We start from the raw sequence: 25537 nt of genomic DNA, 5'->3' as shown, positions 1-25537 counted from the left end.
TGCTGAGGGCCAAGGGCTGAGTCCAAGCACACAGGAAACCTGCTTCTGGAACGGCGCAGGTGGGATCAGAATACATTCTTTACTTGGCAAACATGCTTTTAAAGACATGAATGTTCCTGCATCTGAAATTCAATATAGGGACCTGCACAGGATACAGATGGGGTAAAAAAACAGAAGAAAAACAAAAGAAACTTCTGGTCACCAAAAGTTTGTTTGCCTGACAATCACGATAGGACGTGAGGGATCAATATCCCAAAGTCATGTGAAGAGTATCAAATACTATGCATTTTGTTAATGATATGCTTTTAAAAACTGAGCCTTGAATAACTAAAATTTGAAAAACATTCATTATATTATGCCTTCTAAAATGGCTGGGGGGAGCACCAGTTAAAAAAAAAGTTTCTTTTGGATGCTGCGAAAGGAAAGCATCCTTACTTAAGAACAACTATAAAGCAGTTCTATAAAGTGCCTGTTGGAGGAAACACATCAACAGATGTTTTCCTTGTGCAAAATAGACATTTTTCAGCTCAAATCTTTGGAACATACATGCTACCCAGAGTTTGTGCGTTACCTGCAACTTCAGGAATTCAGTAAAACTTCAAAATTGCACCACCAAATTTATTTCTTTTGATGCAAACTGTCCACCAGCGCCAATCAAGCTTTGAGCTAAAAAAATGCCATCAGAACACTCTGGGTTTCATTTTCTCTCATTTCTTAATTTTTCTTTCAATTCCTTAGCCCATTGTGCGTGTTGACTCTTGACTTTAAGAGCCTGTTACTGAAGGCGGTAAGAAATACATTCTCTCCCAGTGAACAGCAAAACCACATTGCATACCACTGTAAGACACTTAAAATCTTAAAAGCAGCATTTAGGATCGATCCTAAGCCTGACAGAGAAATCTGTCTCCACTTTTACATGCAAAATGCAAGACCTCTTGAAATGGCTTTATTATCAGAGTGGATACGTAGTGTTGTCAAACTTAAAAGGTGCCTGGAAGTTAACAAAGGAAGCTGAAGCAGCCCAAGTTACTGCCACTTACCTACAGCCAGGCACAGAAAATGCACGGAGCAGTGAAAAGCCCATCAGCCCGAGCCTGCCCACGCTGCCATGGCTGCAGTGGGGCTACACCAACACTACAGCAGGTCAGGCTCTAGCTGTGGCAGCAGGAGAGTTAAAACACACACTCCGTCCCTCTCACGGTAACCCGGCTACTGCACATCGCTGAATTGCTAACACTGGGGCTTAAGCTTGTCAATACCAAGATGCATTACAGGCTCCAGCTGGAGCTGTGATCAGGGCCAGAACAGAGAGTGTTTCTTTGTAAGCCGCAAGGCCACAGATTGACATTTGCAATGAACAACCAACCCAGAACACGGCAAGTCCTTCCCCTCAGATCTGCCCTCCCTCCCAGCCCACTGCTATTTTGGCAGTCCATCATCTCTTCTGTGTGCAAGAAGAATTTTCACACTTCCAAGCAGGAGAGGAGAAAACAGGTACACTGCTTATGAGAACAAGTATGAATTAAGTCTGTTACCTTGATTTAGATGTGACAAATACAATACATGTACATTCAAAGAAAAAAAGATAAAAATATTTGCCCATTTAAGAGAGAAGCCACCAACTGTTTATTTGATCTGAACTGTCTCTTGTAGGAAAGGTATTCTGAATGTACCAGTACACAGCTGATCTGACCAGCCAGGAAGTTCATGCTGCAAAGGAGTCCTCCTTGGATAAAACGTGTAATCAGGCTCATAGTTCAAGAGACAGCTCAGTGACGCCATGTAGATATCCGCAAATCTAGAGAGACGTCGAAGGAAGTAAGTTGGATTCTCGTCAGTTCTGAACAAGCTTCCGAACTGTGCATTGAAGAAGTTCCTGTTCATCTCCCTGTCCCCCAAGAAAAGAAAGCAAAAGAGAATGAGCATACCTGCACACATGTCTCTTCCAGCAGCTAGCATCCACAGCCTGAAGCAAGCAGCTCCTACAGTCTTCTTCTGGGCATTACTCTCTTGCCATAGCACTTCAAACCACTTAACGCACCACATGTGAAATTTCTGTGCCTCTTGCACATAGGCAGCCCAGACCTACCAACCACAGCAGCGCTTCACACATCTCCCACTAAAACCAGTTGCTTCTAACTTCAAAAAACAGGACATATCAAGCTTGTCTGTCTAGAGATTTTGCAAGAAGAGTTTTCACCTTCACCTAAATCCTAATGACATTATAAAAAGACTCTAGAAAAAACCTAAACACCACAAACAGAAAACTCAAGCAACAAATCAAACATACACAAATATTTCACTTGATGTGCACAAAAAGCTTAAAAACATCTTGGAATTAATTTCTGTTGTTGGTCACTGCCAAGTCCCATGACCGTTTCATCTACTTTGACATTTCCGGGAAAGGCTCTGTCAGTACAGCTGCTGACTGGGCACTTCACACCCCCTGCACTTAGGGACTGCTCCTTCACAACAATAGATTTGTAGCCCTGTTACTTGTCTCTGTAAGGACCCCATTGCTAAATCCAGTTTAGTTGCAGAGTCCGGTTTCTACTCCAAAATGCACTGCATGTAATCTGAAGAAATCATCTAAAAGACCCGAAGTGACCAAATTCTTGATGCAGAAACACATTTTTAAATCCCACAGAAGTCTGTAATCAATAGCTGGTGACAGCTCAACACAGGAAGACTGGAGAAGTTAGATAAACATGTGAACTAATGTTACCCTTTCATGCAGAAAACCAACATGTGCATCAAAGGGGAACAGGGGAACCCCCAAAGTAGGGGTTCATACGCACAAAGGGTCAGAGGGGAGAATAACTGCACAAGAGACAGAATATTGCTTTACACAGATAATTTCAGAAGGTCTGTAACTAGCAGGGAATATAAATCAGGGACAGAGAGAAATTCTGGAGATACCCACTGAAGACATCACATAGGACATTTGGCTACCATGAACCATACTGCAAATTCTTCATCTCCCATGTCTTACCTCAATTCTTTTCTTTCCTTCTTCCATTCTTCTAAAATCATCTGTGAATCAGGATCACGGTGAACCTGGAATACAAGGAATGAATAGCAGGTAACTAAGGATGCCCTCAAAAATGAGCCTTTCCATTCATAAACCCTCAGCTAACAGGACGAGTGCATGCTTCAGAAACCAGTATGCAGAAGTCATCCATATGCATTTCAAACAAACAAAAGCAGGGATCGATCCATGCTGACCCGTGGAGGAAGGCAACAAGATTTTGAGAAAGCTCTTATTAAATACCCCCATAAATAACTGCATGCATTTATCTACAGTCAAACTTTCGAATTTTAGTACGAACTTTGCAACATCCATGTCCAGCACTTAAAAACTTGGCTGAATCCCTTCTGCTCTACAGGGCAGAGCAGACACACAAAACAAACCTGCATGTGTTCCAGTAATCCTGTCAAGGTTTGCAGCCAGGTCATGGTCTGAATGTACTTCTCTGTGTTCATGATTTTAATCTCTGATCGTAACTCCGGAATAATTGCTCCGGTGCGCCAGCCGTGCTTCAGGGTCAAATCCTATTTACCGAGAAGAATTACGAAATAAAAGTATTAGTCTTAGAAAGATCTACTTAAAGGAACTGAAGAATTTGACCATTGTATATCCCAAAGGGGCACTAATTTAAGTGCTTCTTGTGTATAAGCAGAAATTAAACAGTGGGACTTAACGGCTTCAGAGTAAGCATCAAATCCCAGAGTTTTAAAGAGAGGGAGGAATAAGAACACATAAGCACTAATTCATTACAGTTAAAACAAACAGTAGGAAATTCCTCTCGTAGATGAGGCCTCTCTTGCTGTCAGAAGTATCTGGAAGAAATAGTGCCTTGGCGTCACGGTATTTACCCATACACTCAACTGATAAAAGGGGCTGATGAGGACCCCCAGCTATCCCATTTCCTCCTGTCAAGTACAGGATGAGGCAGCTGCCACCTGTGCTCTCTCCTCCATTGTGCCAGAGAAGAACAGAGCTGCCGCCTCCTTCCTTTGGCCCTCAGCCTTCTGAAGCACCCACACTTACTTCTATTTTTAAAAGCAGATTGGGGCAAAAACATTAACATCTGTTTGCTGCTGAAGCATGTTAATTACCACTGCTTGGTTGTGGAAAGTCATATCCAGGCATTCATATGCAATCAATTACAGAAGAACTAGGTGGTAGTCACTTGGTCTGAAGTAACAGTACATTTGTTCCTAAAGTAGTAAGAAAGATGCCTGGAGAATGGGGCTACAAACCATAAGATCTCAAGAAGAAAGGAAGTTTACCATTAGCAACAGGAAGATTGCCTCCTGCCATTCAAAACAGAAGTTCATTTAGCTCTTACTACACTTGGTAGTAAATGTCATCCAAATCAGCCACATCCTGTACTCATGGATATCTGTGCTTACTCAAGGCTTCAGAGAGACCTTACAGCAGCCTTCCAGCACCTAAACAGGCTAACAAGAAAGCTGGAGAGGGGATGTTTGCAAGGGCATGGAGTGATAGGACAAAGGGTAGTGGCTTTTAAGCTTTAAGATTTCCATGACGTATTAGGAAGAAATCCTTCACGGCGAAGGTGGTAGGGCACCAGCACAGGTTGCCCAGAGGAGCTGTGGCTGAGCCCTCCCTGTCAGTGTTCAAGTCCAGGCTGGATGGGGCTTTTGGGCAACCTGGTCTAGTGAAGGGTGTCCCTGCCCATGGCAGGAGGCTGGAATTAGGTGATCTTTCAACCCAAACCAGCCTGTGATTCAAAACAGATTCATTCCAAAGTGCACTCTGTAAACAAGTTAAATCCCATAGGTCAGGAGGAAAACATGGTCAGCCTTTTCGGCACCACTTTTTCCTTTCTGCAGGAAAAGCAATATGGTTAACTACCAACACAAGCTTTACTGTATTTAGAAGTCTCAAATCAAAGTATGTTACAAACAGAGGCAGACTAACAAAAAGCTTCACTTTTTATCTTACTTGGTGAAAGTAAACTACTTACCGCCAAGTCGCTGTAAATGTGATCCCCAAAGTAGAGAACCTTAGAGCCCCTCCAGCCAGTAAGCTTCAGAAATTCATACAAGTTACCCTGCAGAAACAGTGACACATACATTGTAGCAGCATACAACTTGCACCTTCACAGCCATAAACCCCTAAAAACATTTCTGTATCAAGGATCTCATCCTCCATTTACATATCACAAATCCCAAGTCTTACAGCCAACTCTTATACTACCACTTGAAGAGGCCAGTAAACTGCAGACACATAATACCAACAATGAATCTATACCCCTTCAGTTATTAAAACTCCCTTAAACATATCATAAAGGTTTCTAAAAAACAGATATCTAAAGAAGCTTGGGATTCTAGGAAATAGGTCTTACACTTGAACTGAAAGGGGTTATTGAAAACATACCTGTTTGTAAATCTGACCTTTCTGCAGTTTGTGAATTTTGTCCCAAAGCAACACTCCCCTTTCATTCACCTTCCGAAACGGTCTAGAATAGAATGATAGACAACTGTTAGATTGCTGTAGAAATTCTGACACCTCTTAGGAGGACATTAACATTTTCATATTAAAAAAATCCATCTTTCCAAAGAAAAACATGCTCTCTAGCATCTCAACATTTTGGAATAGACAGAAAAAGGAAAGGTACCAATCACAGAATCAGAGTCACAGAATAGTAGGGGTTGGAAGGGACCTCAAGAGACCATCGAGTCCAACCCCGCTGCCAAAGTAGCTTCACTTTAGCCAGTGAAGCACCATGTCTCTCTCCAGTATATCCATGATATTTATAACAGAGTTTGAGAACAACTGTTGAGAACTAAGGCAGGGATCCCAACCAGATGGGAAGAAACTGAATTGTTTGCCATGAACAAGGAGAGAAGAGAACACAAAAGTGATTGTATGTAAAAATCTTGCCCAACACCTCATTTTGTATAGCTGAAGAAGGGGGCAGAGGTCTTGGGACAGGATGTACAGCAAAGCTCTTTTCAAAAATAAATGAAAAAAAGGGGGGGGGGGGGGGGGAATCCCTCCTCCCTCTATTGCACTTTTCAAATCCTAAGCTACGTAAAGGAATCGGTCTTTTTCAACTGTCAGAGTACCACATAGGCATTACAAATGGGTTTACTTCATTGAACAAGTCCAAACACTCCAGCCTGTCAGCCGGCCTGCCATTTAAATATTACACCTTGACAAAAAAAAGCCCACAAACTAAAAGCAATGAAAGACATTTCCAGATAAGGAGCTGATTCTGGAATGCACCAGAATTTCTCAGGTTTGTTAGGAAAGATTTCTTTGAGAAGGAACACACTTAACCAGCTTACACGCCAAGATGTTAAAAACAGCTTCTGTGATCCTAACTCAGTCCAGCAGGTCTGTCATGGCTGCTGGAATTTTCTCAGGCAAGAAATGGCAAACTTTTGGACTAAGAAGCAGGTGTCACTGTATTATTTAAAAACCTTAAATGGGACCTTGTCAAATGTAGGTTTATTTTACATTGCATCCAAATTAAAGTATCTCAAAACATGCTCTATAGCCTGAACATAGAATAAGCTGCTTGAATCGTTCCTTTCTGACTAAATACCCACCTTCGCTTATCATTGAAGAAGTTTGGCTTATCAGCCTGTACAATGACCACATCAAAGAGATCCCTCCAGTCCTTGCCAACTATGAACTTCATGCCTTTGTCCCTAAAAAAGGACAGAGGGGTATTAACAGTTCAACGTAACAGAACTGGTTATGTGCACAATACAATGAATTACTTTCAAGAACCTCATCCTCCCCATTCTTTACACACACACACAGCTGAACAGCAAACAACTGTCCACTTACACGAAGCTGCTAGGACTGTTTGTGATGAGAAACATCTTCTTGCCGTGATCAGCCAGCTTTGCTAACACTGCACGAGTTTGTTCGGCATAGCAGATGTATTTCTCTGTGAGGATTGAGGAGAATACCGTGTTAATTCAAAGACTTTCTCACAAGAATCTTCTCTTCATTCAACCAAGTGTTCAGAACATGAGGTTATACCTAACAAAAGCACCACAGGCAAGTGGAAATAACTCTTTCAAGCTTTAAAATTTAGAATTTGTAATCTTAAGGAACCAGAGAGATCACTATATTATCAGTGACAAAAAGCTCAGACAGACGATCCCATTAGTACTTACCAATATCTGCTTCAATCGCTCTGTACATTATTCCTTTGATGTGGACATCCCTGATTGAATCCTGTCAGAAAAGCAAGAGAGCACTAAAGAACTGAAAAAGCCTTTTCAACTCTAAAAACCATGCTCACTGCGCAGCTGTAGCAATTTGGTTTTAAAAGCAATTCCTGTCTCTGAATTACACTTTCAACTTTACAGAAATGTCATCTGATGTTCATTATGCATATGTCACTATCAGACAAAAAGTAAGCCTGTCCCCTGAGAAAGTACACAACTGCATAGTACACAATTGCATAGTAAAGGGGCTCTTTTACATAACAACTGTGAAAGGGCCCTCAGAAGAGTGAAGTGGGGTGAAAGCCCTCTGCAGAAGCAGAGTCATCACAGACTTCTAATGAACTTTGGGGCAAAAAACATCCCTTTCCTCTTACAGAAACAAAACCCAAAAGCTTTAGGTCAGATAGATTTTTAGATCATGATCACTACCAAATGTCCTGGTTATTTAAAAAAAAAAAAAACAAAACCACCCACAAAAAAGTTTATGAAGAAATGAAATAAGCTAACTGGTTGAGCAAAGTACCCAGAACGAGTTCTCCTGAGCCAGCTCTGCACCTGACCACTTTGTTTAGGAGAGTGGTAGTGCCATTTCAGTACTTACATGGAGCATGTCCTAGAAATCCTCAAGGAATATCACTGTAGGGCTTCCACATTGTTGGCAGTACACAGGTTTCTACCAATACTTCAGCAGAAACCACAAAAAAACAGCCTTCTGACTCTGTGTAGCCATAGGCAGAAGGGGAAAACTACTCTCCAAGTCAAAAGTTTCTTAAAGCCTATCTGATCTATTTGGCAAAGTGGACACTTCAACACTCAGGTGCATTACACATACTGATTAACCAGGCAAGTTTAATACAAGTCAAAGGGCCAGGAAAAGGCTTTGGATGGAAAGCTTATGCAGACAAACACCATCAACTCGGACATGACCTCTTCTGTTTATAAAAAAACATGACATAATTTTATCTCTCTGCAGGATACATCCTGAGGAACCAAGATGGTCAAATTAGTCATTATTACTACACATTTTCTGGAGGAGGAAGAGCGGAAAACAGGAGAAAGACATGCCAAAAGCAAGAGGCAGCACACTATCATGTACTGGCAAAGATAGAGTCAGCCAGAATTCCCCATAGTCTCTTACAGTCTCTTTCTGCTGGTGAGAAAATTATACCTTTAATAACAGTCAGAAGAAGCTTTCTCAATGAACAAGAGCTCCTTCACTTTCCCCATTCGCACCTCAAACCCCCAGAAAGAACAACAAACCTAGAACATTGGATTTAAAACAACTTTTCAAATTACTGTTTCTTTTCCAAGATTTCCTTTCATTTTGCTTATGTGTTTACAGTTGTACAGCAATGATTGCTCTACACAAAACCTAAAGGTGAGGTATTTCACTGGAGGTGACACAACAAGTTGAAGCTTCTTGAAGTGCTTACAAAGATGACGCACCAAAGTAGAGGTTTACATACATCTTCACAGCTAGTACCTTGACATCTTTGTAGAGATGAACAGGCTCATAGTCTATGTTGTTTTTCAGAAAATATTCATTCACACAAGAAAGGAGTGTCATTTCTGGCAAGGAAAATATATCCATGAATTGCTTCATTGTATTTCCTTGTGAGCTCTACAGGGATGGGAAGAAGGGAAAAAAAAGAAGTCAGGCATTTCTCATATCACACAACTTTCACTCATTCAGTATAAACATGTCAGCTTAGCTGCAGATATTCAGCTTTAGCCATCACTGTTCACATAGCTTAGATATTTTATTGAAAGCCTGTTAGCTCAAGAAGAAAATCCAACAAAAAAGGTTGGCTTTATTTTAAGAGTAATGAGTCATGATTAATTCTTAAGAGCAGCATTTTAATTCATAAACACATAAAAGACAGAGCTCAGCTAACAGTAAAAAGAAGTAGTCAAGAGGCCTTCACTGGAAGTCTGCACTTCTAGAAATAAGAGTGATGGGGATTAAGGTTTTATTGTTAGCTCATTTTGGGTGGGTTTTTTTTTTTTAATAAATGGAATACTGATTAAGACTTCAAAACAATTTATCTCCTTGAAAAGAGAAAATAAAAAGTTGTGCAAATCTGAATAATATTACAGGAACAGAGGAAAGTTTCTAGTCTGCAAAAGCTGTAAGCCTAGCTAAGTTTCACAGAAGTAGAGAATCTCATTATACAAGAGCAAATAAAAACTAAACACTGCTCAAGAAGGAGAGAGATAAAGCAACCAACTCAAGACAGCACCCTGGTCAGAAACACAGAATGGTTGAGGTTGCAAAGGACCTCTGGAGGTCATCTTGTCCAACTCTCCTGTCCAAGCAGGGCTACCTAGAGCTGATTGCCTAGGACCTTGTCCAGATTGCTTTTCAATAGCTGCAAGGATGGAAACTCCACAACTTTGCTGGGGCAACCAACCCATACTAGCATTCAGCCACCCTCACAGTAAAGGAAGCATTTCCTGATGTTCAGAGGAAACCTCTTGTGTTTCAATTCGTGCCCACAGCCTCCTGTCACTGTCCTTTCCAATACCAAAGAAAGCACAGACGTGCGAAGCCCAAGGTATCTCACAGGGAATGCCAGGGCAATATTCAAATCTGGTCTCAGCTCCTTAAAATAAGAACAAGCATGAAAACAATAAAATGCTCCACAGCACAAAGAAGGGCTTCTCATGTCAATGTGGAATTAACACCTGTAAGTAAAAGGGGTAAAATAAGTTTGTTTTGATTTTTTACTAAAAAGACAGCACTACTCTTCATTTGGGAAAGAGGAAGGAGTCCACCAGCAAGATCAAGCCTCTCCACAAAGCCAAATCCTAAACTTAAAAGCTTTTATCATTCATGTTTTGTCAAATCCTCTGTCACTACATCAGCTCGTACCCAAGAAATGCACCGGCAAGTAAATGTAAGGAGGCATCAGCTAAGCCATTAGACCACCAGGAAGGAGGACACAGGCAGGGCAAGGTGCCAGATATGGTTCACTTCCCAGCCTTCATCAGATTTGTTGTGCAACACTGAGCAAGTCACTTGATTTTTCTATGTTCTACTTCTCTGTCTTTATGACTGGGCAAAGGAACAGTGAAAGAAGATACTATAGCAAGCTGGAGAAAGGTATTTGTCACTTTACAGGGCAAACTTTACATCTAGCACTAAAAATCAATCGTGTTGAGAAAAATATAACTGCTAGTAAGAACAAAAAAGCACTACCCCTACCATTAAAAAAAAATAACACAAAATAACTTTTAAAGAGCAGTTTGTGGCTTTACCTTTCCATAGAAGTCACTCATTTGTTCTAAGGGGACATGGGAACCATCATACATTGCAATGACTTCTTCATCTGGGACAACACTGAGGCCTCTAGAAAACAACATTTGCTTTAGTTCAAAAGTCAAATTGAAATTTCCAAGTAACTACCGAAAGAAAATCTGACAGATTAACACTCCAATCTGGAGCTCGTTAATACACTAATAACGTCGCACGAACACTTTAGCCTTTAAAACAGCATCATTCCTTATGGAACAAGGAACATTTTAACAGGCTGACGCACACAGAACACATTCCAGTTTTAAGTCATTTTTACTTTCTTACGGGAAAAGAGCTAATTAGTCTCCACTGAAACTATGCCTTAAGGGTTGATAAGTAGTTAAGAGCTTCCAGTTTCTTAACACAAAGTAATTCCTCGCTCTGCCTTTGTTTCACACAGCACTGATGACACGATAGTGTTTAAACCGAATTATTCTGCAGTATGACCTTGAAGATTTAAGGGAAAGAAAAACCTACACAACTTTTAACAACAACAGAATTTATTTTAAACTGTGTCAGCAGTTTGGTTTCCTAAAATTTAAGATTACTTGAAGGATTTTTGACAAGTAATTAAAATATTAAAAGTGTAACAACAAACAGGGAAGAAGATACCGTCTCTCATCAGAGCTTCTCTATAAACTATTAAGAGATTAAAAGCTTTGTTTTGAATGTTTACAGTATGAAGCATCTTGCACTAAAGCATCTAAACCACTGCAGGCATGCAAACATCCTCACAAGAGGACACAGAAGTGTTGAGTTCTGCTTCAAATTAAAGAATACAAACAAAACCAAGATCATCTGGTTCCTTTTTTCAAGCCTACTTAGAGGTTTTTGCAGCCTGGTAAAAGAAACAGTCATTTCATGCCTCCTTGTATTACCCAAAAGTATTGTGAGGCATTTAAAAAAATAATTAACAAGCCTAGTACTTTGAAGTGTTTAGCACCCACATCAAGTTGCCATGGAAGGGCATCATTAGCACCCATCATTGTGGAAGGGCACGATAGGATACATGAACCTCCTCAGGACTGCTATGGCAGCAGCATCTCATGTTACCTAGCTCCTCTACTGCACTTCTCAAAGAATCATCAACTTGTACATAAGCTCTGTGCTACTGCAGGTAGGACTCCAGCACTCTAGTCAGAACTGCACACCCACAGGGCAGATAATACATATACAGGCTCTGTAACATACAGAGTTCAGTGTCACCCACTCCACAGCAATAAATGCAAAGAAACACAACCAAAATGTTAAACATATACAAAGTAATATGCGCAGGACTGAGGAGGACTGACTCATCTTCCAGTCTGAAGACAGCCATGCCAAGTAGTATTTGAATACTGCTGAAGACCACACATGTGGACCAGGAGCTACTTCAGCACAAACGAAGAGAGGACAACAGGGGAGACAACTCTGTTGGCAAAGCTGTGGGTTAGTTTTACCTGAAGAGCCCTAGAGTCTTGACACAGTTCACAGTCCAGCTGCGTAACTACATAGGTTTATTGTATCCCACTGACAGCACAGACAGACTGCACTAAAAGCACCCCAGTCCACCCACAGCAGCGCTCCTGCCACTGGTCTTGGAAATACCAGAACCGTTTACACCTCTCAGCACAAGCGAGATTGTACACTTGGGCAAGTCCTGCTGCTTTCAGTGCTATCACTGACATACACACATACAGAACACATGCAAGAATAAAGCTAAGAACTACAGATATGCAGCAACTCAGTACAGAAGAGAAAAGTAATCTTATTTAAAACCAAACTAAAAGAAAGTATTAAGTGAAATGGCAGCTTTCACTCTCTCCCTCACACACACTCACAAGTGCCAAGATGTGTGGCCCAGCAATCTGTCCAAAACTACTTTGGGTGACACAGAGAACAAGGGACACCAGCTCTTCAACTCCTCTCAACACCTCTTCAGAGTGCTGACTTCGGATATGCCTTTTGTACCAGGAGTTGACAGCAACTGTAATCTTCTGCCTCTTTATTTTTTCCCCACTCTGAGTCATACAGCAACCCTGCTGATGGACTCACCACCCATTTTAATTCTCATCTAGGTTACTATACAGTTCCAGTCATACCATCATTGTTACTGACAGCATCTCTCAAAGCCTTCAGCCATTTTTTGCCCCCCCCACACTCATATGGCATGTTGGAGAAACAGCATGCAGACGTGCTGATTTCTTGAAGACCAACTGAACAAGGTATGACCACCACATTCCATCCTTTTGTCCCTTCCACCTGGTGCTCTCACACATAAAACTTTCCATTCGTACTAATCTAAGTATTTCTACTACATAACTCTACAGATAAACGGTGTGGGGGGGGTTTATTACTTCACCTAGCCTTTAATCCAGCAAATTAATGTTCTTCACAATGAAAAATGTGAAAGTATGACAGCCTTGATAAATGACCCTCAAAACGAGCAACCTTCACAGAGAGTTTACTGGTTTCCTCCTAGTGCTGCATAAACAATTCCTTTGAAAACCACAAGAACAGGTTTTGTCAGTTGAAATACAGAATGGTTAGTCCACATCGGTGGGTATAAACCACAAATAAATCAAAGTTTCACTCAGACAGTACCTAGAGAACACATTGGTTTTGTGGCTTTAGATAGCTACCATGTTGACAGTAAGGCTAATGCTGGACCATGCCATCTTGTTTCCTCTTATTTTCCTCCCTTCTCCTCAAGGGACTCTCAGATTAACTCACAGAAGAACAGATCCATGACAATGGCTGACTCAGCTACCTATCGCTGCCCAACTGGCAAACAGGAAGGAGCACATTATCACCATTTCGTACTCCCAAATGCAAATCACCTCAAGGTTGAACTACTGTCGGGCCCCAGAGGTAAACTTCTTGTCTGATGACATTAAGAAAGGTGCTCAGGCTTGGTACTTGATTTTTAAATTACACAAGTCTGGTGTTCATGTCAGTCAACTGCGTACTGCTTCATTGCAGCCCACTGAGCCATACCAAGATCCCTCCTGACAAAGGTCACATACTCTACCTCTGTATCATGTAACAAAGAACAGATCGACAATTTCACATCAATTGGGTAAGCTCAGAAAGCGTCAGGCCCTGTGGATACAAAGCAGCTGTGCTTCATCCTGCAAGTACGATGTGGTTGATGTGTCCAAACTTGGAAGCTCTGTGGAAACCTCTCACACGTCCCCTACAACCACACCAAAAAAAATCAGGCTAACAGGGACTCTGCAGCAATCATTTACATAGAAAGCAGCAGCAGAGAAGTCATCAGCATATTCTGAGATGTCTTTCAGCACAATTTAACAGCCGGAAACAAAGTGAGTCAGCAGCATGTGACCGACCAGCTTGCCGACTTCCCCGGCTCCGAACTGGGGAGCCAGCTGCACTCTACCAGCCAGTAAATGTGTGCACACATCTGTCTGCACACACAGAGGTGCAAAGAAACCCCCTTCCAGTGAGACTGCGATGTTCATTCAGGTCTCTGCTTTTCAGAGCCCTGTTCCTGATACGAAGGTAAGAGAAACACTAATAAATGCAACTATGAGATTAAAACAACCCACAAAAGTATGTATTTTTATTATAAATATGAAATAATTTTACCCACCTGTAAACTGTTCCCAGTTGAATGTAATGGAAAGCATCGATCTTCATTAATAATGCCTTGCAGGGGGAGGAAAAAAAGCGTCTCGTTTTATCATATCAACTATCTAACATGAAATTGTAAAAATCAAAACAACTTTATTTATACCCTTTCTTTCCCAAGAACGCCTGAGTACATTCATTTCAACTACCATCACAGCTTCCAAAATACTTTTATCAATGGCTTTTGCCCAGGGCTTGCCAAATCACAAAGGAAACATTGTCCAGTGACCTGAGCTAAGTCATGAAGAAATAACTTCTTATTAGCAGCAGCCTGCTTACATTTAATCTTTTGCACTCTGTAAGCTGTCTTGCCACCCCCACTGACCCTCACAGCAAAATATCCAAAACATGTCATACTTAAGAGCTATTAACATTTTTTTTTTGTTTAATTAAGCTTGCTCTGAAAGAGAAAAATACAAAACAATATCCTTACACATCAACACAGAAGGAAAAGTTGGAAGACTTAAAGCCCTATTTATTGTCTTTGGCTAGGCTCTCCGCATGATATAACTCATCACAAAGTTGTTTATACATACCCGGTGCACATCATAATGAAGTCCTCGGATTGCGAAATTGGGATCATAATCATATTTTCTTATTTCTGCAGGATACTAAGAGAAGAGAGAAATTATTTGATTTTAAATCCATAACAAACAAAAAACAAGTTTAAAAATTGTTTCTGCAGAATTTCAAAAGCCTATGTTTTCCATGCTTGTCTTTTTCACTCATCATTAAAAGGCTTTTTGATAGGTTGGTGAGATTCGCAGGAATGGATGTACGGTGCAAGACAGGTCAAACATTTCTCTTCCAAACTCCAAGGTCAGTGTTTTGACTTTAAATCAAGCACAATACCTAAAACTGGACATGCAGACACTTTGTAGTCATCACCTTTGAACATTTTTGAACAAGAGGCTAGTTGATTTAATATATGCACTTTTGAAAGCGAACTGAATTTTATTAGCTTCCTAAAATTCAATAGCAGGGTCCCCTTTGTTGTGAGGTCTCCCCATGAAACAAACTATACTGTTTCCAACTCAACCTTCTAGTTGAGACCCAAAAATGTGGCCTGATTTACAGATACCTAACTTCACTGCTCACTTTTATTGAGAGAAAACACAATACATCATCATCAATATTAACAGGAGGAGAATAGTCTCTGGCATTTTGAAGAAATAAAAGCAGCACAGCTCTCTGTTTTGACTCCCTCGGTGCAGACCATACTCCTGATCACAGATTGTCCTTTTGGAAATTGAGACCCCAGTGGTGTTTAAAGATATGGTGCACTGCAAAGAAACATAGGTGGAGAAGAAGGAAGAAGGAAATTCACAGGAACTAGTGTGACCTGGAGAAGCCAGGCTCTCACAACTGGGACTTTCCCCAAGATACCCTGTGTCACAAAGGCCAAATCCTGAACACAAGTCAGGCATTAAAGGGTGAGCCAGAACACCACAATGACACAGCTATACCTACCCTGGACAGCAATTTTAACACCTCATCATTTAGAGATCCATGTGAATTGAATGTCTGTGTCATGTCCTCTTTTGTCAGGTTCTTTACAGACAGCATAGGTAGGTAGCTCGCACCACCTATCAGAGCATTTTCTATCGCTTTTCAGTCAATTATAATTTCATCCTGCTTCAAGCATAGGTTAGCCAGGAAAAATATAACATTAGATGTGTGCCTTGGGCTAAGGACATTGTTCATTTCTTCTTAATAGGTAAAATTATACAGTCATTTCTGACAAGGCTTGAGAAAACTATCATTTATTTGACTAACCAACTGAAGGGTGATCATTCATTTCCCTCCCACAGGCTACAGTTGTCTTAGAATTTGACAAATGCACCCCAGGCACATTTTCCACCTCTCTACAACAGACTCCACACATATATAGCTAATTTACGAGCCTTTGGGGAAAAAAGGTAGATTACACAGCTCCAACAGAAGCTCTAGCTACTCTAAAAGAAATTACTAAAATTTTTTTAAAATCACAACTTCTGCACAAAGATTTGATCTATGCTGAAGAAGATTTGCTGCAGCTGCTGTATGTTGTGCTTATACTGAGCACAGGCATCTACAGTTAAAGAAAATGGTTCTTTCTTGCAACTTCCAAACTATCATCCCTATTACTGCTTCCAGAAAACATGGGGGAGGCTACTGATCTCAAGAACAGCATCAAAAGCCTACACATGGGCTGGGAAGATGTATAGGCTTTGGCAAGGAACGTGAAGCAGAAAAAGATGGGGTACATCGTGGGGAACATAGAATCTGTGATCCATGATGAACTACAGCGTCCTGCAAACGCCCCAAAGCAGCAACATCACACATGAACCAGGGAATTTTTTTTTTTCCAAATTTCTGCTTCCTTGACTTCCCTCCTTTAATTTATTCTACTAGAAGACAGTCTTTTTGCATGCATGCCAGTACGTATGAGAGAAAGATTGAGCCTGCTTTAACACACAAATCAAAGCTTCTTTATAAGTAAAAAAAAAAAAGTAACCATGAAAAAAAAAAGATAAAAATTTCACTGTTTGCTTACCCAGCTCTCAGTGGGGATACATCTATCTGGGCTGAGACAGCAGTCCAGATAAGGTGGCACAAGGCCCGTACATTAGGAGAGAAATAAGCCCAAGACCAAGAGTTTACATCCAACACCTGCTGTCACTTTCGAGATCAGCATTAAATTGATGTTTATTCTCCTGGACACACTTCAAAATTCCTTGCTTCCTACACTGCATTTTGCAATTTCTGATGAATTACCTTACACTGCCATGACCAAAATTGGCCATCTTTTAGGTTGTGACAGTCGTAACAGGCAAAAGATTTTTGTAATGTTGAAGACAAGAAAAACATTAACAGAATAATCGGCTACAGAAAGATAAATTTAATAAAAACTTTTGTCCTTCCATAAATCCCAACACAAGATAATATATTTCATTAAGCTGTCTCAAAATGTAATTACAGCTTCATTTACTAGAACTCAAGAGATTTTAATTGAGACAAACTGGAAAGTTATTACTACCTGAATTCATTTGAATCATAAAGACAGAGCACCGCTTGAATTTTTGCTGACAAGATTTAACCTTGAATCCTACAGTAAAATTGGTTGGGTTTTTTTTACCAAGAATCACACAGCTTTAAAAAAAAGTGTATTTACACATGTTAGAGTAATGCTCATATCCAGACATGTTAAAATTTTAGGGGGACCAAGTTGTGTAAATCTTAGGGGGATCAAGTTGTGTATGCTCGTAGCACCCATGAAGTTTTGTTTGTGCTTCCAGGGATATTTATAGATGTTTATATATAGCTCCTAACCTTTAGATTCAAATATGAAAGTAGAACAACACTCCTCATTCAGATTTAGGTTGTATAAAATATATGAGCAATTTTATTAAGCTACCCATTGAATTTTTTGTCTCTCTTCCCCCACCCCTGGCCCCACACCTTCAGTTCCATAAACTTTCCATCTCTCTTCCCATGTTTTCTTCAATCTTTTTCCCTTCAATACCTTCAACTTCCCAAGTCACCCATCTCCCCCTTGCTCCGTGACACACAGCAACTTCTCCCATCCCCAAAGCACACTGCGAACGGCTCCAAGCTGCTTGGATGTCCACTGGTGAGCAATACAAACACGCTGCTTGGTGAGGCAGCAGGGCAGAGCTCCCTTTCAAGGGGCTGCTGAGCTGAACACTTAACTTGAGGCTCATCTGCACCCAACCCCTCATTACAGCATCACTGCATAGGCTGCCCCTTCAGCTAACTCAGCTGTAACACGTACAGAGGGGCACATACAGAGCACCTCACAAGCACACAGCACAATCAAAGACCTCATAAGAAGTTAGGCTAAAAATATTCCATACAGAAATTAATCACTGCACTCCCAGGAATGCATGCAGCAGGGTAACAGTAACTTTTAAGCTTATCTAGTAGGGTGACTTCAATAATTGAAAATCAGGGGAAAAAAACAACAAACCACCCCACCACCACCAAATAAAAAAAAAAAAAAACAAATAAAACTCTATTCCTTAACGGTTGACAGATTGAGCTCTGCTCAAAACTGTAGCCAAGAATAAACCAGGACTTCTGTGGTTTGCTGTTGTACAAAATGTGTTATAAGGGAGCCAATCTAGGATTGAGGCAGGAAAAGCTGAGTTATGTCCTTCTCAGAAATTACTATTCATAAGGTTACTGTTATTCCATTAATTTTACTTACCCGATGCTCATTGATAAGAAGATCTCGAGCAGCATTGAAGATCAACGTGTGCAGGTGTTTAGAATAAAAGACCAACGTGTAGTCGTAATCAAAACCATAAATTTCGATGTCTGACAGGCTCATTTCATTGTTTGAAAAAATAGCATCCGGATTCAGCATGTTACTCATAATTGAAGGGACCAACTCTGAGAACAGGAGAGAGGAGACAAAAACAAAACAGAAAACCCAGAGAGTTATACCAGCCTTGTAGTTTTGTTTAAATGAATACACAGAAACCCATTAGCACTCAAACTTGTCCTGGTAACCCACTGTTGCTATTTGAAGCACACTTTGCATTTCAGCATCTTGCTCATCAGAGAATCCCAAGCTCGACGTATAAATTTTTTTGTTAACTCCATTAACACATTTATTACTGCTTTTGAAAATGAACCTTGGCATTTGAGGAGGATATTATTATTATTATTATTATTATTATTATTATTATTATTATTATTATTATTATTATTATTATTATTATTATTATTATTATTGTTTGAATCTTGTCTTCTCTTCCCACTATTTGGTGTGGCTTCTGCCCCAGAAGCAGAACTGACATCGTTTTAATTTGTCATTGCTTTAATTTCTTTTGTTTCACCACTTCAAGCTTACTTAATTTCAACTCATATAAGTAAACTAAGTGACTGCCATACTTTCCAAACAACAGCGGCATATACCACTATGCTTATTTACCTTCTAGCAAATTAGGAAACCCAAAATGTTCTGCTATCCTCTACACACACAGACCTAACGTATTTAAATCACTTTTTTTTTTAAGGGTATACTTCTCTTGATACTTGTTTGAAAAGCATACTGAGAAGTTAAGATGACCTACACAGAGCTCTAACACATTAAGTAACTTTAGGACCATCACCTACATCAGTATTAAGGATGTCTGTAGTTCTTGTTTAAAACACTTGGAAAAGCAACATTAGGAGGCTAAATGCTACCCTGCTGGAAGCATAAAACATAAGCACATTTTCCTTCCCTTCCTTCCTATACTCTATCTTTATAATCCAGCCTTCACCACTCATGGAGCTAAAAAAACAAAACAAGGGAGCTTTCATGTTACATCTGTGTTTGGAACGGTTTGTCAAAGGGGATATCCTTTGTTTGATTACTTTCTACAGATAGGTCTAAAAGGAATTGGTCAAGCTCATCTCAACACCTTCAGCTCTGAGGACAGGTACACTACGTGCTCCGTGATGGGAGGAAACCATCTCAACGAGGCAGGTAGGTGTGGGGACTCCAAATCTGTCAGAAAGACAGCACTTCGGTTTTTAAAACTCTGGTCAACTCATAGAAAGGGAAATGACATTTCTTACATAAAAGCAGTGGCTGAGACTGACACACAGTAAGAAACTTACACAGCAGCTCAGTAACACACTGTAACCTAAAACCATTCAACTTTATCAGATGCAGACACTCAAGTCTCTTAATTTTTGAGAGAGAGATCAGGAACTTCAGCGAGTTTAATTCCAAGTTTCAAATAAAGTCCATCATCTTTCACCAAAAAAGATCCTAGGAGTCCCCCATGATTAAGCTGACACGACAAGCTATCCCTTTCATTTCAGGGGATTTAGCAAAATAAGCCTCAATCAAAATACTAGCTTCTACTGTCTCCACTCACTGCTTATAGTATTACAGGAGGTAAATGTTACACTCAGCTGAGGTAACAAAATAATCATTTGACACATTACTATTAAGGCAAATACTCCTATTCTGTAAAAAGTGCCATGAATCATTTAATTAACCTGAAGTTTTAACCACAGTTGTAAGTGAACTTCCAAAATCATAATACAACATTCATTACCGTATCATAAAGTATTTTTCCAGATGTCAATTGTGCATCCTGGTGAGTCAACATCTGTTTTAAAAATAAAGGTATTTATAGATCTGTATATAGATATAAGGATATTTCAGGTTAAAAAAAAAAGCTTGACTAGCGTCTGCCTAAAAGCAGACAGTAGAAACACTTTGTTGCCATTAGACATTCTGGATGGCAGACAGCATCCCAAGTGCTATAAACCTTGGGTCAAAAATCATGACAGCTTTGTCATCTTAATGCTGTAACTAAGTGAAACATCACATACTTGAAGCCACTGGGTGCCTTAGGCTGTAATAAAATATTCTGAATTACTCGAGAAGCACTCACCTCATCCTTCGCCAACCCACGGCCACAGACTGACTGATTTTCTCTCAACATTACCCTACTCTCTAACCACAGCTCTTAAGTATTATTTGGGTGTGGTTTAGGATGATAAAAAGTTAATTGCAAGAACAGGAAAAGAAAAGAAAAGAAGAGACTGAAGAGGCATTTACTCTCATCTTCCTATCCCTTGTCCCACCCTCCAAAGTCCACAGCATTTCTTCGAGATCCCTAACACAGCTTCTCATTTCACTTGTGAAATGCTGCCACTATTTTGTTTGCAAATGCTACGCTTGCACCCAGCACAGCAAAGCCCCAGCTCACACTCGAGACTCTAAAGTGCAGGATAAGACCATTTTTGTTGGGTTTTGGGGTTTTTTGTTGGGCTTTTCAGGGGTTGTTCTGTTTTTTTAAAGGGCAAAACATGCAAGCCTAAAGCACTAACCACTGCCACTACGGGACAAGCCTGCCCACTTGACATCACAGAGCACCCGCTGCTTCTTGCTCTTTTGGCTCTCTGCAGATCAAGCCCCTTGGTGATACTCTTCCCATCGGAGCACGGGTGGAAGCAAGCAAGCTTCAGTGAAGCATCTGGCCCTTAGCTTTTTGCCTAGCCAAGGAGCTGGGCTTCCCAGTGCCGCCATGCACACATCACTGGCATTTCACTCCGGCTCCGAGGCTTCACGCAATTTTTATGGAACAAAAGGTATTTTAAGGCAAAACAAAAGTCCCCTAAAACTTCGCAGTGCTTCAACTTTCTGGAAGAGCAGCAGAAAGCCCCTCAAACATCCGACCAACGCCAGCCGCTTTGCCCAGCCCAAAGCCACGGCTTCTGCTGCCCCAAGGCGCTTCCGAACAGCTACAGCCCGGTGGGTCAGGCGGCGGCGGTCCGAGGGGCTCCCCCCATGCATCGCGCCGCCGGGTGCGCGGCCCTCAGGCCCTACGGAGGCGATGGTCTCACCTGCGCTCCCGGTTTGACACCGGGGGAGCCCTCTGACGCCAGCGCCACAATGACTCCAGGAGCTGACGGGGGCTTGGCAGCAGGACGGGCCCTCTGCTGCTCACCACGGGGACCCACGAGAAAAAAACCGCCGGGTGGAGGCTCGTAGCCGCCCTCCACACGCTCCCCGGGGCGCCCGCCCCTGAACCGCGGCGGCGGCTCCCGCAGGGTTCGCCGCTCCACCCCTCTTAGACCGGAGACACTGCGACCTGCATGAGGACCGGCGCGGCGGGGGAGCACTGCCACCCGCGGCCCCCGCGCCCCGGCTCGCCGCTCACCCTTGGTGACTCTCTTGGCCTCCTTATAGCGCGACCACAGGTAGCTCTTCATGTCGGGCGGCGGCTGCCGCTGCTCCTGCGGAGCAACGGTGCAGTAGGCAGCGGCCCCCGCGGCGGGCAGAGCCCGGCACCGCCGCCCTCCCGTCCGCCCCGCTGCCAGCAGGGACCGCGCCGCCGCCGCTGCCATGCTCCTCGCCAGCCGCTCAGCCCCAGCGTGCCGCTCCGCTGCCGGCTGAAGTCACTTCCTCGGGCCCCGCCCCGAGGCAGCGCCGAAGCGGGAGGCGGGGCCCAGCTCGGCGGCGGCAGGTAGGGCCGGCTGCGGGCTGAGAGCCGGGACCGCCCCGGAGCAGCCGGTGCCGGCCGGGTACGCCCCGCCGGTGTTGCCTCTGGGGCACAGAGCGTGCTGACTGTTCCTCCTCGCCGGGAAGCGCCGAGCCCGGCAGGCATCTCCCCGAGAGGCGCTAACCCATAGGCCTGCCCTTCCCCCGCTGGAACTTCCCGCCCGTCCGGAGCCCCCAAGAGCACTTCATCGGGTTACCCTGGGCTCAACGTCAGGCGGAGCGCCGAGGGAACGCGCCCTGACCTTACTGCTCCCGGGGTCTCCCACTCTGCCAGGAGCTGGCTGGGGTTCTTTCTCAACACGCACATCAACCGCAGAGATTTACTTTTCCTGCCAGTGACACTTGGACAGTGCAGCATACACCAGCTTACCGGCGGGAACAAAGCAGGCCCAAAACATAAAATAGACACAAGACACGTAATACAAACAATGCCATGAAACCCACAAAAGTCACAGTGCTGTTCTGAGGCTCCCATCTCCTCAGGGAACACTCACCACTGATAGCTGTAGACCCTGGCAGTCTGAGAACTTGAACCACATCTATTAATACTTGGGGGGAAAATAAGATGATGCATGGATGAAGAACAACAAAGACCAGACCAGCAGAAAGGTTACAGCTCCACATGCAGAGTTCCTGATGCGCTCAGAAACTTTATTTACAACAAAAAGAACATGCTCTTTTTCCAACACAGTAAACAACAATCATAAATTGCTCTTATGCAAAGGAAATCCACATAACCCACTGAACCTTATGTCCAGAAGGACTCGGCCATTCTTCCCCATACAGCTCTAAAGCAGCAGTCCTATACAAAGCTGAAGGATTTCAGACTGAATATCACGATGAGCATCCTTTTTGTTTTTCCTTTCCTTTGTAAGGAGCAATGTCCTCCTTCTGTTCACAGGCAAAAACCACAACAAACTGAAAGAAAATCAACCTTGGATTTCGAACTGTCCATCAGTGGGCAGCTGTGTGCTGTATCCTTACCACCAGGGCCAAATTCTTGGCAATCACAATCATGAGTATCAGTCAAAAGACAGACACTCTGTGGACTTCTCAGGCTTGGTTACTTGTGGAGACCAGATACAGTTTCCATCAAAGTTCTTACATCATCATTTATGTCCCATTGCCCTTTTGCTATTGCAGTATGCGATTCTGGTATACATTACTGTGAATCTGTCATGCTGAATTCTGGGAACAAGGGGAGAGCAAGATGGTCAATAATTAGAAAACAGGGTGAAAAGAAAGACAACTTCATAGACAAACTCTGATCTGGCACCTGTTTTCTCTCATCTTTCTAGTTGGAGAAGATTTACACAGAACTCTTTTGCTGCAACACCCTGGAACAGAGAAAACGAAAACACCCATTTACCTTTCAGCATCAGACTTTCCATGTACAGCTAGAAAATAATTATATAAATATATTATTTATGAAATTAAGAGACTCTGAAAGTTATTCTGATTGACTGCTGACTGAATATGAGCCAGCTGTGTGCCCAGGAGGCCAAGAAGGCTAATGGCATCTTGGCATGTATCAGAAACAGTGTGGCCAGCAGATTCAAGGAAGTGATTGTGCCCCTGTACGCGGCATTGGTGAGGCCGCACCTCAAGTACAGCATTCAGTTTTAGGTCCCTCACTACAAGAAAGACGTTGAGGTCCTGGAGAAGGGACAACCAGGATGGTGAAAGGGCTGGAGAGCAAATCTTATGAGGAGCTGCTAGGGGAACTGGGGCTGGTTAGCCTGGAGAAGAGGAGGCTGAGGGGAGACCTTATCACCACCTACAATTACCTGAAAGGAGGTTGTATAAAGATGGGTGTTGGTCTCACAGGTGACAGGTGATAGGATGAGGGGGAATGGTCTCAAGCTGTGCCAGGGCAGGTTCAGATTAGACATCAGGAAAAAGTTCACCAAAAGGGTCATTGGGCACTGGAACAGGCTGCCCAGGGAGGCAGTTGAGTCACCACCCCTGGATGTATTTAAAAGACGGGTAGATGAAGTGCTTAGGGCTATGGTTAGTAGCAGACAGGTATGTTTGGACTCTCTCTCACAGGTCTTTTCCAACCTAGTGATTCTATGATTCTGTGAATTACCTTCAACAAAGGAAAAATGCATCAGAACCAGACAGCTTTTTCACTCCTGCCTATGGGCTAATTAATCCCACATGCAATTCAATTTAAATTCATGGGAAAGGGGCATGTTGTTCTTCTCCTGAAAACAACCTAGACTGGTCTCCAAGTCCCAAGACTGTAAATATTGCGAACAATAACCATGCTGGTAGGTGAGGCATTCTCAAGGAAGAGTTAGAAAAGCTGCCCCCAAGTGTACAAAAAGGAGCAGTGATGGAGAAGCCGTTCCCAGCAGTCAGGGGAGGTGCTGCTCTTCTGGCATTAGCAGTACGAGAATACTGCAGAGCCAGGGCTTTATGTTTCCCCTACCGTGACACCAGCATTGATGTTAGGAAACTAATTCCAGCAGAAGCCTGAAAAAAAGATGTTATTGTGCTCTCTAGTGCTGTCATGCCTTGAAACATGAAGCCTGTGAATTTTCACATTCAATTTTTATACTATCAAACCAGAATGATAGTACTTCTATTTGTTCTGCAAGTATGTGCAAGACAGGGCCTTCCTTATGAAAGCTGTTATTGCGGGTAGAAATCCCTGGTTTTGCTGCAGATGGCAGGGACTAATCTATAAAAAGAGATCTGTGCTTGAATGTCTAGTCCCAGTCCTTTCAGAGATCATTCTCCCTGCATTCAGACAAGGTGCTTTTGTAATGCTACCATATGCAACATAAATAAAGAAAGAGAAATTGTTCCTTCATGTAATTCTCTTACCTAGAGCAATTTTCACAGGGTGTTTTCTTCTGTAGGATGACCTGTTAGGCCAGTGGGTTATTCACACAAATCAAAGTAATCCCTGAGTGTTAGCAGCTAGACTAGAGACAGAACTAAAACACGAGGTAGTGTTTTATTTAAACTATTTTTGAGTGAGTTGTTTAACAACTCAACTTCAGATAACTCCACCCTTTCCCTTCAGAGTCTGCTGGTCTCTGAAGGATGACTCAAATACTGGAAAATATGTGGTAATGTAAACTGGCATGAAGCAGCACACGTGGAAATTAAATTTTCTTTATCTGGGACCCATAGAAGATAGATGAAGATACGTTCCTTCTTCCAAAAGTTATACCAAGTCTTATGGAGCAAGTCAAACAACATCCTTTTTCTAAAATTGCATGTAACATGAAATATAATCCTCCAGCCCAATGTAACTTTAATTGTCCCTTCTTAATCAGATCAGTCCAAGCGATATTAGCTGCAGGATGACAAAAAAAAGATGCAGCCAGTCTTTTACACAATGCACAGATAAACCCAGACCATGGGAA

At 42.2% G+C, this 25537-nt stretch overlaps 1 protein-coding gene across 1 annotated transcript; it reads right to left on the bottom strand.

Annotated features, from left to right (window-relative positions):
• Positions 1-1432: 1432 nt before the first annotated feature.
• On the bottom strand, positions 1433-21449 carry NT5DC3 (5'-nucleotidase domain containing 3; the record flags this gene model as incomplete). The annotated part of the gene is made up of 14 exons (XM_084269709.1): positions 1433-1888; positions 2993-3057; positions 3412-3552; positions 4995-5081; positions 5408-5489; positions 6586-6687; positions 6830-6932; positions 7165-7225; positions 8702-8839; positions 10477-10567; positions 14106-14161; positions 14680-14754; positions 18354-18538; positions 21278-21449. The coding sequence occupies 14 exons, from the start codon at positions 21447-21449 to the stop codon at positions 1627-1629; spliced, it is 1620 nt and encodes a 539-aa protein (XP_084125835.1). The 3' UTR covers positions 1433-1626.
• Between the last annotated feature and the right edge of the window lie 4088 nt (positions 21450-25537).

The sequence above is a fragment of the Gallinula chloropus genome, assembly GCF_964237585.1.
Source record: "Gallinula chloropus genome assembly, chromosome: 1".
In the NCBI taxonomy this organism is placed as follows: Eukaryota; Metazoa; Chordata; class Aves; order Gruiformes; family Rallidae; genus Gallinula; species Gallinula chloropus.
Note: the sequence above shows the minus strand (reverse complement) of the source record. Positions and strands in the feature narration are given on the sequence as shown.